At 40.5% G+C, this 10,499-nt stretch overlaps 4 protein-coding genes across 5 annotated transcripts; 1 reads left to right on the top strand and 3 right to left on the bottom strand.

Annotated features, from left to right (window-relative positions):
* Nucleotides 1-289: 289 nt before the first annotated feature.
* Nucleotides 290-3,305, bottom strand: LOC119556429 (DNA repair protein RAD51 homolog 3). The gene is made up of 6 exons (XM_037868655.1): nt 2,955-3,305; nt 2,790-2,896; nt 2,576-2,733; nt 2,308-2,436; nt 1,522-2,250; nt 290-1,175 (listed from the first exon to the last, which is right to left on the bottom strand). The coding sequence occupies exons 1-5, from the start codon at nt 3,146-3,148 to the stop codon at nt 2,074-2,076; spliced, it is 765 nt and encodes a 254-aa protein (XP_037724583.1). The 5' UTR covers nt 3,149-3,305; the 3' UTR covers nt 290-1,175; nt 1,522-2,073.
* Nucleotides 3,306-3,427: 122 nt separating this feature from the next.
* Nucleotides 3,428-4,357, top strand: LOC119552435 (serine palmitoyltransferase small subunit B). 2 transcript variants are annotated; one of them, XR_005219720.1, is made up of 3 exons: nt 3,428-3,598; nt 3,658-3,939; nt 4,007-4,357. XR_005219720.1 is itself a non-coding variant. In XM_037862078.1 (2 exons), the coding sequence occupies exons 1-2, from the start codon at nt 3,502-3,504 to the stop codon at nt 3,813-3,815; spliced, it is 255 nt and encodes an 84-aa protein (XP_037718006.1). In that variant the 5' UTR covers nt 3,428-3,501; the 3' UTR covers nt 3,816-3,980. The 2 variants fall into 2 exon arrangements, 1 of the variants encoding a protein (XP_037718006.1); XM_037862078.1 differs by lacking the exon at nt 4,007-4,357 and having other exon boundaries at nt 3,658-3,980.
* On the bottom strand, nt 3,917-5,611 carry LOC119553803 (pickpocket protein 11). The gene is made up of 7 exons (XM_037864425.1): nt 5,574-5,611; nt 5,408-5,521; nt 5,139-5,355; nt 4,627-5,075; nt 4,353-4,559; nt 4,137-4,243; nt 3,917-4,080 (listed from the first exon to the last, which is right to left on the bottom strand). The coding sequence occupies exons 1-7, from the start codon at nt 5,609-5,611 to the stop codon at nt 3,917-3,919; spliced, it is 1,296 nt and encodes a 431-aa protein (XP_037720353.1).
* Nucleotides 5,612-8,083: 2,472 nt separating this feature from the next.
* LOC119563310 (serine protease grass) lies at nt 8,084-9,958 on the bottom strand. Its single transcript, XM_037876643.1, has 4 exons — nt 9,735-9,958; nt 9,514-9,674; nt 9,045-9,370; nt 8,084-8,822 (listed from the first exon to the last, which is right to left on the bottom strand). The coding sequence occupies exons 1-4, from the start codon at nt 9,799-9,801 to the stop codon at nt 8,216-8,218; spliced, it is 1,161 nt and encodes a 386-aa protein (XP_037732571.1). The 5' UTR covers nt 9,802-9,958; the 3' UTR covers nt 8,084-8,215.
* Between the last annotated feature and the right edge of the window lie 541 nt (nt 9,959-10,499).

Genomic DNA, 10,499 nt, shown 5'->3' on the forward strand with positions numbered 1-10,499 from the left:
GTCGGAAACGCTTCCTTCTGCCTGTTACATACTTTCCGACGAATCTGGTATACCCTTTTACTCTACGAGTAACGGGTATAAATACTAAAGAACTTTGGCCCCTTTTCCTTAAACTTTTCAGAAAATACATATGTAAAAAGACATAAAAAAATGTATAAGATTACTAGGTAAAATATACAATTCTAAGTTTTTATGATCTTTTTATAACTTTTTAAGATTTCTAGGTAAATAATTTATATAATTCTTTATTTTTATAATAGCATTTAATATTTTTTTCGGTGCACCTAGCTCAATTTAAGTATTTGTAATATAAAGATACATAGCGAAACTCGCTTAAGACATTTTCTTTATTTCTATTATTAAAAGGCCTTAAATCTAATATTAAAATCTTCCCATGATAAAATCTTGAACTTCTTTCGGTGCACCCAGCTAAGCCAGACTATTTCTAATTTTGAGACCTGAGTGCATTGCAGGGCAGTTGGAAATTTATGGCGGGCCAGGCGGTGTCGAAAATAGCGCCAGCAACTCCGCGACAGGCGAGCGATGACGACGAAGACGATGCGAGCCCGATGTTGATAGCCATAGCTTTTCGCCGGCTGGAGTTACTTTCTAATGCAGCAGTCACAGTAAGAGCGAAGATGTGGATGTGGATGCAGTTGAGGATGAGGATGCATTGCACACGAAAGTCATAAGCGCAGCCGAGGCAATTAAGTTCGAGCGACAAGTTGCGCCGCTGGAAGCCAGGAAACTCGGCTAGGATCGGGTGGGATCTGGTGGTATCGGTGGAGACTGGGAGGTGGGGTGTGCAGCTGTTACATGTTTATGGCTCGAAACGGATCGCACGTAATGGGATTTGCGCTGAGCGACAGCGATAGCCTGTGACTGCACCGCCAACTGCAACAGGCCACATACACCAAGCACCAGTCACAGCCACAGCCACAGATTCAGATCCAGGGGCTGAGCTATATGGGTAGAGCCAAAGCTTCGACTCCAGCGCCTCAATAAAGCCGATCGCATTACCAATTAGGCGTGCACACTCGGCTAAACAGCCGCCTCCTTCTGGCAAGTGGAAATTGAATTAGTTGTCGCTGCATATGCGTGACTAGCTGCTGCCCGGGGCTCCATGTTCACCTCAAGGATGCACTGAAAGAAATTGTTATTCCCATAAGATCGATCTGCAAAAAAAAATGGATTTACTATGTCAACAAAATTATTTAGTTAGTTTTGTAAAAATTACTAGAACAAAAATCTTTATAAAACAGCACGATTCTGATTTTAAATTAATTCTTCTGCATAAACCCCATCAATTAGAATTTTTTTTTTTTAATTAAGATTCTTACATACGTTTTTCTTAATTATTTTTGTTATTTTTCCTATTAATTTAATAAACATGATCCATTACAAACTCAAAAAACTTGTTCTTAAATCTTTTTAAATTAAAATAGATAAAATATGCTTAAATAAACTTCTTATGCATAAATTAAATACTTATAATAAATTCGTTTGTTTATTAGATGATACCTTATTTTTCCCTGTGCATAATCAAAAGCCCGCGAGCTAGAGAGCAGCAGTCTGGTTTGGGTTTGGGTGTCGCCGTTCGTATGTGTAAACACTTTTTACACTTTGCCACATTCCTGCGCCGCGCGCATAAATCAGGCGGTGCTCGGCTGTCAATCTGGAACTGCGCCATCGATAGCATCGGGTCCTCGTGGAGTGGAGGTGACCGGAGGAGCTTTTAGCAAGTGCCAACAGCTGGCTGGGTGTGCGCTATTCGTGGCTCCGTTTTCTGTGCCAATGCGAATTATGGCAAGTGCTTGAGGATCCTGTTTTCCAATGCTAATGCTCCTCTTCATCTTTGGTCATGTTATCCCTATCTTCATCATAGCTTATTTTTATGCAAAAAGAGACATTATATTATTAGGCATGGAATTTAAAATAAAACTGCCATCGAAAAAGTAAAATGGATTGATCATAATAAAACTAAAGGTAAACAGCCTTTAAGTATTTTCAACTAATGTTTAAAATCGACATAAAGTAAAAGTGAACCTGACAACATAGCAAACGAAACCAGCCTCAATTGGATTCCTTAATTAATCTACTGGTTCTCCACGTCTTGCCCAGGTGAAGCTGCGAGCTGCCCGAAAACCAGATGCGCTCGTTGATCAGGTGCGAATGCATGTCCCCCAGGGCGGGCACAACACGGAACTGATTCCTGAAGCAGCGATGCGTGAGCACATTGATGACGACCCACTGTCGGTGGACGGGATTATGAAAGCAAAAGGAAATGGATCGGTTTTGAGGACTTACGGCCAATTCGTGTTGACGTTGCAGTCGCCTCATGCATTCGTGCAGTTCCAGGAGCAGCTCGTAACGCTGGGCGCCATTCTCCAGCATTCGCAGGGAAAATGCCAGGGAGTCGATCACAATCAGTTTAATCTAAAGGGACAGATGAGATTTTTAGTGGAAGTTTTGTAAAAGATTAGTTTACAGAGAAAGGGGTTTCTTATAGGAGTATGAATTGTATAAGAAAGTATTATACATAATGTAAAGTTGAGACACATAGAGTAAAACTAACATCTGGATGATCTGCGAGATGCCTTTGACAACTGAAAACGGTAGCCATTAACTGAACCATATTGGGACACCTCACATGGAAGATTTTTTTCAGCATTTTGACAGCCTTAAATTCTGGTACTTTGTGTTCGTATTGCTTTTCCAGTTTCTGAGCTAGACCTTAAATTATAATTTGGTAAAATATATTGGTAAAGCAGTTAATACCATCAACTCACCTAGCAATCTGTCCGGATGAAAGTCCTGTCGGGTGTCTATGAACAAGGCACTTCCTTCCAATCCTCCAGCAGCCTTGGGAATTTGTACATTCAGACACAGTTGTAAGCTGTTGGTAATATATTATATTTAATATATAAATATTAGTTTATAACAAGAGAACTCACCACATTTGGGTCTTGCCGGTGCCCGAGTTCCCAATGAGTTCTACAATGTGACCCAAGGGTATGCCACCTCCAAAATGATTGTCCAGGGCTTTATTACTCGTCAGGATCTTATTCGGGTCCTTTTGTGATATGTCCCAGCAGGATTTACTGAATACATTTAGGTTTTCGCTGGACCCAGATGGACCTTTATCCATAGTTCTTGTTTACAGTGCCTTCGAAACTCAGTCAGCTTGTACGGATAGTATCTCTGACAATACCGACACTTAAAAAGTAGATTAATGTGCCATTATAAGTTCTTAAGCTAGCTCTGTTTTAGTAAAAACATCTTTAATGGAAGACTAAAACAAAATATAATCAAAACAATCCCGCCATATGACTTAACATGCAATGTTATGAGCTAACATGCCATGTTATGTTACTTAGCTGTCAAAATCAGCTGCTGTTAAAATGCATGGATTTAAAAGTCTGGTAACACTACGAATCATATGTGTTTTGTTTATAAGTTTATTTCCTGCGACGCGATTTTATTGGACTTTAGTCATCCAAAATGTTGAATTTAAAGCACTTGGCCAGCCACGCCTACCGCCAGTACGAGCTGGTGACCTGCATCAATATGCTGGAGCCCTGGGAAAAGAAGCTGATCAGTGAGTATTGAAGTTCCTGGGGATATCTCATTGCTAATCCGGATTATCTCATTCGACAGATGGATTCTTCCTGATCATGCTGTCCCTGGTGATCTTCTCCAGCTTCATGTATCTACCGGACTATCTGCAAACCCTGCTGCAGTTCATAACGCCACCCACTTGGCACAGTTCTCCGGAAAATTCAGCCTATGTGGCACAAAAAATGGGACGGAGCTAAGTTCCCACATATCTTATATGTACATCCGGTAGAAACCCTTGCCCACACATACTCCCTATAGAAAGACAACTATGATTTAACGTTTATGATATAATTGTGATTCACCTCGACTGGTCCAAGATCTGTAAATATTTAACCGTGCCAAGAATGAAACGTTTAACCCAATTCACCATGGTTTTTCTATATCGCAGGCAGATTACAATGGCCTCCACGATTCGCAAAGCGGATGTGTTGAAGAACAGGCCAACCAGACCTCCAAGGGAAACTAATGGATAATATTGTTTAAAAAATATAGTAGTTCCCTAAAGTTTTGGAGCTTACTCAAGAAATCCAGGATAGTTTTGGTCACACGACGAACATAGCGTTGAGTGGGCAGCTCTACGAGTGCCACTCGAATTTTAGAGACATCATCTGAGGCTTCGTCATCCCTAGAAATTAAAAGGAGAACCTATTATATATGCTTATTTACTCAAAACCTATATCATACTACTTCCATTCGATTCCTTAAAAGGATGATTATGTTATAAATGTACTTACTCATCCGCCGAGTTGTAGATAATGTTGTACTCCGGCTCTTCGCAGGAGCTCATGCACTCGCAGGACTTGCGCTCCGTCATGATCTTGTCCCGGATCCGGGTGAGGCAGATCAAACCGCGATAGTCGCAGGCAGCAAGGTTATTCTGACCAGGAGTGGCCATAAAGTGGCTGGTGCAGTTGCAATTCTCTAGCTGCAGGTGCACGGTGCTTAGAAATATATAAACGAACACCATAAATAATATTGTAAATAAGTTTTGGAATTGTTAAGCATTACCACTCCACTACGCAGCCGGAATAGCTGTAGAATTCGTAGATTCCCTGCCTTTCCGGCACATGTTCATTGCCATAGCGACATCGCCGCTGCTCCATACTCAGATCCTGGACACTCTCGTCGTTGTGCACCTCTATCACATTCAGGATCAGCTCTTTGTAGTGCCCCAATAGCACCGTTTCCCGTATCATGCCCTCGGAGAACTGGTAAGGCACATCGATGGGAGCATGGACATACAGCTGGACGTCGGCGGCGGCATGAAAATTGAGATGTCCCGGTCCCGTCATCCGGTTATTAGTGAACTGGACATGGGACACCTTGCGGGCCTGATGTGAGTTGAAGGAGTAACACAGTCCGTATTCCGTGGGTAGTGGTAGAAATTGATCGCAACAGTCGAAAAGCTCGTTTAGGTAACTACAGTTCACCAGTAACTGATGGCACTTGGACCGGAACTTCAAGGATAGGAGGATGTTATTTAAAACCATATACAACTAGCCATATATATTCCAACCCACCACATCCACAAGCAGGGTAAAGTTGGCAGGACACCGCATCTTAGAGCAATCCTCGCAGCTGCTGCAGACCCCTCGATAAAATACAATTTCGGAAATAAAGTCATCCATGTGCATATCGTGCTCCACGCCGAAATTTGAGTCACTCAGATCCCAAATCCTTTCAGCGTTGTAAATCTCACATACAGTGATAGCCGGAAAAGTAGAGTTCCAGTTCAAGCTAAACCCATAAAAATGTTATAGGCAGGTACTTCTCTAGATTTTAAGCTTACTATATCGTATCCAAGTTAAAGGAGACCGATGAGGAGAGATAGCTATGAAGCAGAGACATGGAGACACTTGCAAAGAAGGGCAGCGTATGGTAAAAGGTTACCAAGTAGAGAATCCTAATTTTAAGTAAGCTTTATAGCGGAAACCACATCATATACAACAACTTACATCTTTAATAAAAACCCGTTGAAGCGGCCAAATTGCATTGTGAACTATCCAGCTGAAAAGAGCAAACTGTTTGACCAAGTTTTTCTTTCGTGTCCTTTTCGGCGGCGAGCTTTCTATAACAATAGTTCTTGTGATATCCATCTAGCCATTGTTTCGTCTTTGGCCACATTAAATTAACTACCCTACTTTATTGGCCTGGATTTAGTTCAATGTTAGAGCCAACATGAAACAGACGCGTCTAGTGATTATTTAATGGACATCATAGAAAACATTAATCATATCAGTCTTTTCAAGGGTAGATCAGAATTTCTAGCTACAGCTGTGTAAGTACTTATAAAGTGACGCAGTTTAAATTCCAATTAAAAAGAGATTAATTGAAAGATGAATCTGATAATAGCTCTGAGAAATTATGGTTTCTATTGAGAGAGTTTTCAATCTGAAAGATATAAGGCCCGAAACTTAAGTGGGAACTAAGACGTCATTCATTACATTCATAAAACAATAACCTGTGGCCTACAGCTAAATTATTCGGAATACCCTAACTGAAATTAAACACTACGATTAACTATGAGTCAGTAATTATAAAACGATCTATTATACATATATACAAAACTATGAAATCCTTAAGAGTAACAATGGGCAAGAACAATAAAAAATAAAATAATAACAACAAAAAATAAAATAATTATAATAAAAGATTAACGTAAGTCTTTGCAGGTTATGAGTGATCCAAGGAAGCATGTCAATGACGCTGGCGAAGACTCCTGGTTGATTCTGGTTCGACCTTTCTTTTAAACTCCACGTTGGTTGTCGAATCATAAAAACTGTCTGCTTTATAATTAAATTTTAAACACCTTCCTAAATGGTAATCTCTATTACGACATACGGCTGAGAACCAGATGGGGCAAAAAGCAAAACACCACTCCAAAGCCTAGAACCTTCATAATTACTACCATTACTGATTTCTGTGATCAGTGATCTGCCATCAGATTGGGAGGTGCTATTCTTAATAGCCTGATTCAACTCCGGATGCTACTGTTTATACTATTAATGGTCCCGAGCACTATTAAGTTCTCTAACGCGCGCTCTGAACAGATTAACTTGTAATAACCGGAGATCCGATTCACGTGATCGGGAAAGCGCAAAACCAATCCAGCAATAATGATCAGTAGCCAAGCTCAATTCCATATCGGCAATACTGTGATTGTATATGGTCAATTTCATCCGGTTGGGTAATTCTAACCCTAAGTACGTAGCACTGTCACTAAAAGAGTGGATTTACTGTGGGATCTGGTTCTTGTTTATAAACAACACTATACAAGTTCTGACTCTGATGGGTTGCCTCAATAAATGCAGCAGCTAACCGCAAATTAAAGCATACCAACGAAATTACTCCTACTGCTGACTCATAGCTTTGGATAATTAAATCGGTCAAAAGGCAATATTAAAAATCAATATTAAAAATTTTTTAATGTAATGCGTAGTCTGATTGTTGCAGTTCCGCAGCTTCTGAGAAATCACGATTCTATGGAGTGATCTTTCTCTCCGAAAGATATGGGGCTTAAAGATATGTGTTAATTAAGACGTCATCCATTGAAAATATATATTAAACTTAGATGGAATTTAAATACCTATGATTCACTAGTTTATGCACCACTGCGTTTTTCAAAACAGGCATTGTATGAATGAGAAACAATTTTAAACACTAGATTTTTTTCTAATATGAAAAAGAGTGACTAATGTCTGTGTAATTTGTGCTGAAATTTTTGTATGTCGAATTGCACGTCATTTAAATATTTTTGCAGTATAAAAAGTATGACTAACATCAGAGTATCTTTGGGTGTAAATCTAAAAGTTGATACCAAGTCTTAAAATCAGGAGATGAGCAGTCTCCAAAATTTTTTGTCTGTCCGTTGTAAAAAGGACTTTAATGACATTTACTTGGTACGAATCGGATGTATACTCAGAAAAAAAATTAAGTATTTTCGGTGTCAAAACTTCACCAATCATGGAACATACAGAACTCGTGCTTTCAAGCAAGAATTTTCAGACCAATAATACTGGGTTTCAGAACCTTTCGGTCATCATTGAAGTATTAATAATTCATAAATTTGTTATATATGTACTAAAAACAAGAACGATTTAATAATAAAGTAAAAAAGTTGCAGGCATGATTTAAGGACGAATAATCCCTAAATCCACATACATATATTGGGTTTTAATTACATGCTAGCTAGATAAATAGGTTTGGAAAACTGTATATACCTAGCACTTTCAGAATAAACAGTAGGGAATTATTATATATTTAAATATAAAAAGTGCTCAATGTGAGAACTTGTTTGCACTAACGTTCTTAAATGGTAAGCATGAAATCGTTCTTCAATCAAGGCTGTCTGTACTTGATTTTAGCTCGGTGTTTTTCCCAGTGGTCTGCTCTTATATATTTAAGTAAATAAATATTATGTTAACTTTTCTTATGGACCCCGTTGGGATAATAAAACGCCATTTGATTATTGCTGCTTATATCATGTATTCAATATATTTACAAAACTAGGGAATCATTTAGAGTAACTATGGCAAGGGGTCTTAGGAATAAGGATATAAATAGGGTGTGTCTTTGAAATCAAGAGTATCAGGTGGCTCTACTGCAGGTTCTGAGTGATCCAGGGTAGCATGTCGATGACGCTGGCGAAGATTCCCGGCTGATTCTGGTTCAGGCCGCAGCGGCGTCCTCCGAAGGAGACCACGGCATACTGAACCACTCGGTAGGTGTTCTTGAATCGGTGCGTGAAGAACACGGGACCGCCAGAATCTCCCTGGCAGGTATGCTTGTTTCCAGATCCCGTGGCGCAGATGTGGTTGTCGTTCACCTCACCCTTGTTGTAGTATTGGCGGCAGTCGTCCAGATTCTTCCGGGTGACCAGGGCCTGTTGGAGCTTGGAGGAAACACTACCTTTCTCGGTTCCACCCCATCCGGCGATGAAGAAGCTTTGGTCATAGGCCAGTTCTTGGGAGCGCTGGTCGATGGGCAGGCACACGGGCTTAATGTGAGATTTTTCCTTAACAACGCGATCCAGTTTGATGATGGCCACGTCATAGCTTATCTGACCATGAACGTAGTTGGGATGCACATGTATCTTCTCTATGCCGTACTCCTCGTAAGGCGGAAGACAGACGCGATGAGTTCCGCCCAAATAGTGGCAGTCCTCCTCCGAATCCAGGTCGTGTTCGCCCAGGCGAACTGCAATTCTATAAAAGATTTACACAAATTAGTCATCAGTTGACATCCATATAAAAGAGATATTTATCACCTAAAAAATTGTTATGGTATCTAATTTGGTTCTAGTATCAAAGTTATTTCATCATCTTAGCAAATTGTTATCATTATAGAACTGATTTTGTTGAATTTCATTTAATCGCTTGTCAAAGGACTTTTACCATTAATATACGATTATGATATAGGGAACTTACAATTCGGGCTGCGAGATGATGCAGTGGGCTGCGGTAAGGATGTGGCGCTCGCTGATGAGGCTTCCGCCGCAGAGGAAAGGACGATCACCGTTGATCTTATACTTGAGCAGTGCCACCCAGGGAAAATCGCCGGGCTTGGCGGTCCTTCCCCCGCTGACCTTGGGATTGCCTTTGTTACCGCAGTTGGTCACCGAGTTCAACAGTTGCAGACCCTTTCGATCATACCGGTTCAGGTTTCCACCATCCGATCGCACAACCTTCCTCTGGGACTCCTGGTTGGATGACGATTGCGGTGCGGCTTCATTGGGGCAACAAAGATGGAAGTCCTGTAAATTAAAGTGGTTTGGTTAGAACATTTTAAATACTCTCTGCTTACTCCAAAAAGTATTATCTCTGATTTTTTAAAAAAATTGAAATATGTTTTTAATCTAATCAGGAAGTTTTTTTAAAAGAGTTATTACCAACCAACCTTAGTATTTGTGGCGCTTCTGCATTGCATCTGACTGATCTGGTTATGAATTTTCGTCGGTATATTACGACCGTAGATCCCAATGATCTTTTGCACGAAAGGACAATCCTGGTACTTAATGCACTGACCTGCAGCTCCGTTCGGATTAGTGCAGCTGCTCTCTGTAAGTCAATTGAATTGTAAACACCTTCCAGTAGTTGAATCTCTATATAATAACTTACGGCTGAGAACCAGCTGGGGCAATATGCACACGACCACTGCGAAGCCTAGAATCTCCGTAAATACCATCCTGACTGATTGTTGTAATCAGTGATCAATGTGGGAGGTGTTCCTGCTACAAGCCTAAACCTGTCTTAAGTCCGGATGCTACTGCTTTTCCTTTTAGAGATCTTGTTCCCGATCACGATCAAGTTCTCCAACGTGTGCGCTGAACAGATCAACTTGTAATGAACCGCAGGTCGTCGTGTGCCGAGCTTTTGTAGCTCGGATTCGCGTGCTCGGGGAAGCGCCAATCCAATCCAGACGGCATAAGTGATCAATAGCTGAGCGCAATCCCAGAACGGCGATACAGGTTTTGCGGCACTTCCACAACACAACACACGCTTACGGGGCTCGGAGCAGGAGATATAGTAGATTCCGATATTGGTAGTGTCGTGGGACTGTAATATTATACTATAGTATACCATATACTCGATTGGACACAATTTTGTTTACTTAATAACTTTACTACCTGGTGCCAGGTACAATATGAGATAAATGGTTTATTATGAACTAATACTTTTTATATTAAAGGATACCGTAGGATTTCTACCGAAATCTGGCTTTGCTGAAAAGGTTTTTTTTTGCGTGCCTCAAGTACAGAACCAGTGGCAATAGTCGTCGCAATAAGTACCGAACAAATTGGGCTGCGGAGAAGTGAATACGTCAAGATTTCTTTTCGTACTGATTTTATTGAGCATGGATTATATACATGATTTGGGGTTACA

The sequence above is a fragment of the Drosophila subpulchrella genome, chromosome 3R, assembly GCF_014743375.2.
Source record: "Drosophila subpulchrella strain 33 F10 #4 breed RU33 chromosome 3R, RU_Dsub_v1.1 Primary Assembly, whole genome shotgun sequence".
Lineage (NCBI taxonomy): Eukaryota > Metazoa > Arthropoda > Insecta > Diptera > Drosophilidae > Drosophila > Drosophila subpulchrella.

What these genes read in the sequence shown, in the direction of transcription:
- LOC119556429 (XM_037868655.1), bottom strand. Translation starts at nt 3,148, where the DNA reads ATGGATAAAGGTCCATCTGGGTCCAGCGAAAACCTAAATGTATTCAGT. An exon ending in TCATCCGGACAGATTGCTAG is followed by an intron (nt 2,734 to 2,789) that starts GTGAGTTGATGG and finishes TTATAATTTAAG; the next exon opens with GTCTAGCTCAGAAACTGGAA. An exon ending in AACGTCAACACGAATTGGCC is followed by an intron (nt 2,251 to 2,307) that starts GTAAGTCCTCAA and finishes GTCCACCGACAG; the next exon opens with TGGGTCGTCATCAATGTGCT.
- LOC119552435 (XM_037862078.1), top strand. Translation starts at nt 3,502, where the DNA reads ATGTTGAATTTAAAGCACTTGGCCAGCCACGCCTACCGCCAGTACGAG. An exon ending in CTGGGAAAAGAAGCTGATCA is followed by an intron (nt 3,599 to 3,657) that starts GTGAGTATTGAA and finishes CTCATTCGACAG; the next exon opens with ATGGATTCTTCCTGATCATG.
- LOC119553803 (XM_037864425.1), bottom strand. Translation starts at nt 5,611, where the DNA reads ATGCAATTTGGCCGCTTCAACGGGTTTTTATTAAAGAT. An exon ending in TTACCCTGCTTGTGGATGTG is followed by an intron (nt 5,076 to 5,138) that starts GTGGGTTGGAAT and finishes CTATCCTTGAAG; the next exon opens with TTCCGGTCCAAGTGCCATCA. An exon ending in TCCGGCTGCGTAGTGGAGTG is followed by an intron (nt 4,560 to 4,626) that starts GTAATGCTTAAC and finishes TATATTTCTAAG; the next exon opens with CACCGTGCACCTGCAGCTAG.
- LOC119563310 (XM_037876643.1), bottom strand. Translation starts at nt 9,801, where the DNA reads ATGGTATTTACGGAGATTCTAGGCTTCGCAGTGGTCGTGTGCATATTG. An exon ending in GCCCCAGCTGGTTCTCAGCC is followed by an intron (nt 9,675 to 9,734) that starts GTAAGTTATTAT and finishes ATTGACTTACAG; the next exon opens with AGAGCAGCTGCACTAATCCG. An exon ending in ATCATCTCGCAGCCCGAATT is followed by an intron (nt 8,823 to 9,044) that starts GTAAGTTCCCTA and finishes AATCTTTTATAG; the next exon opens with AATTGCAGTTCGCCTGGGCG.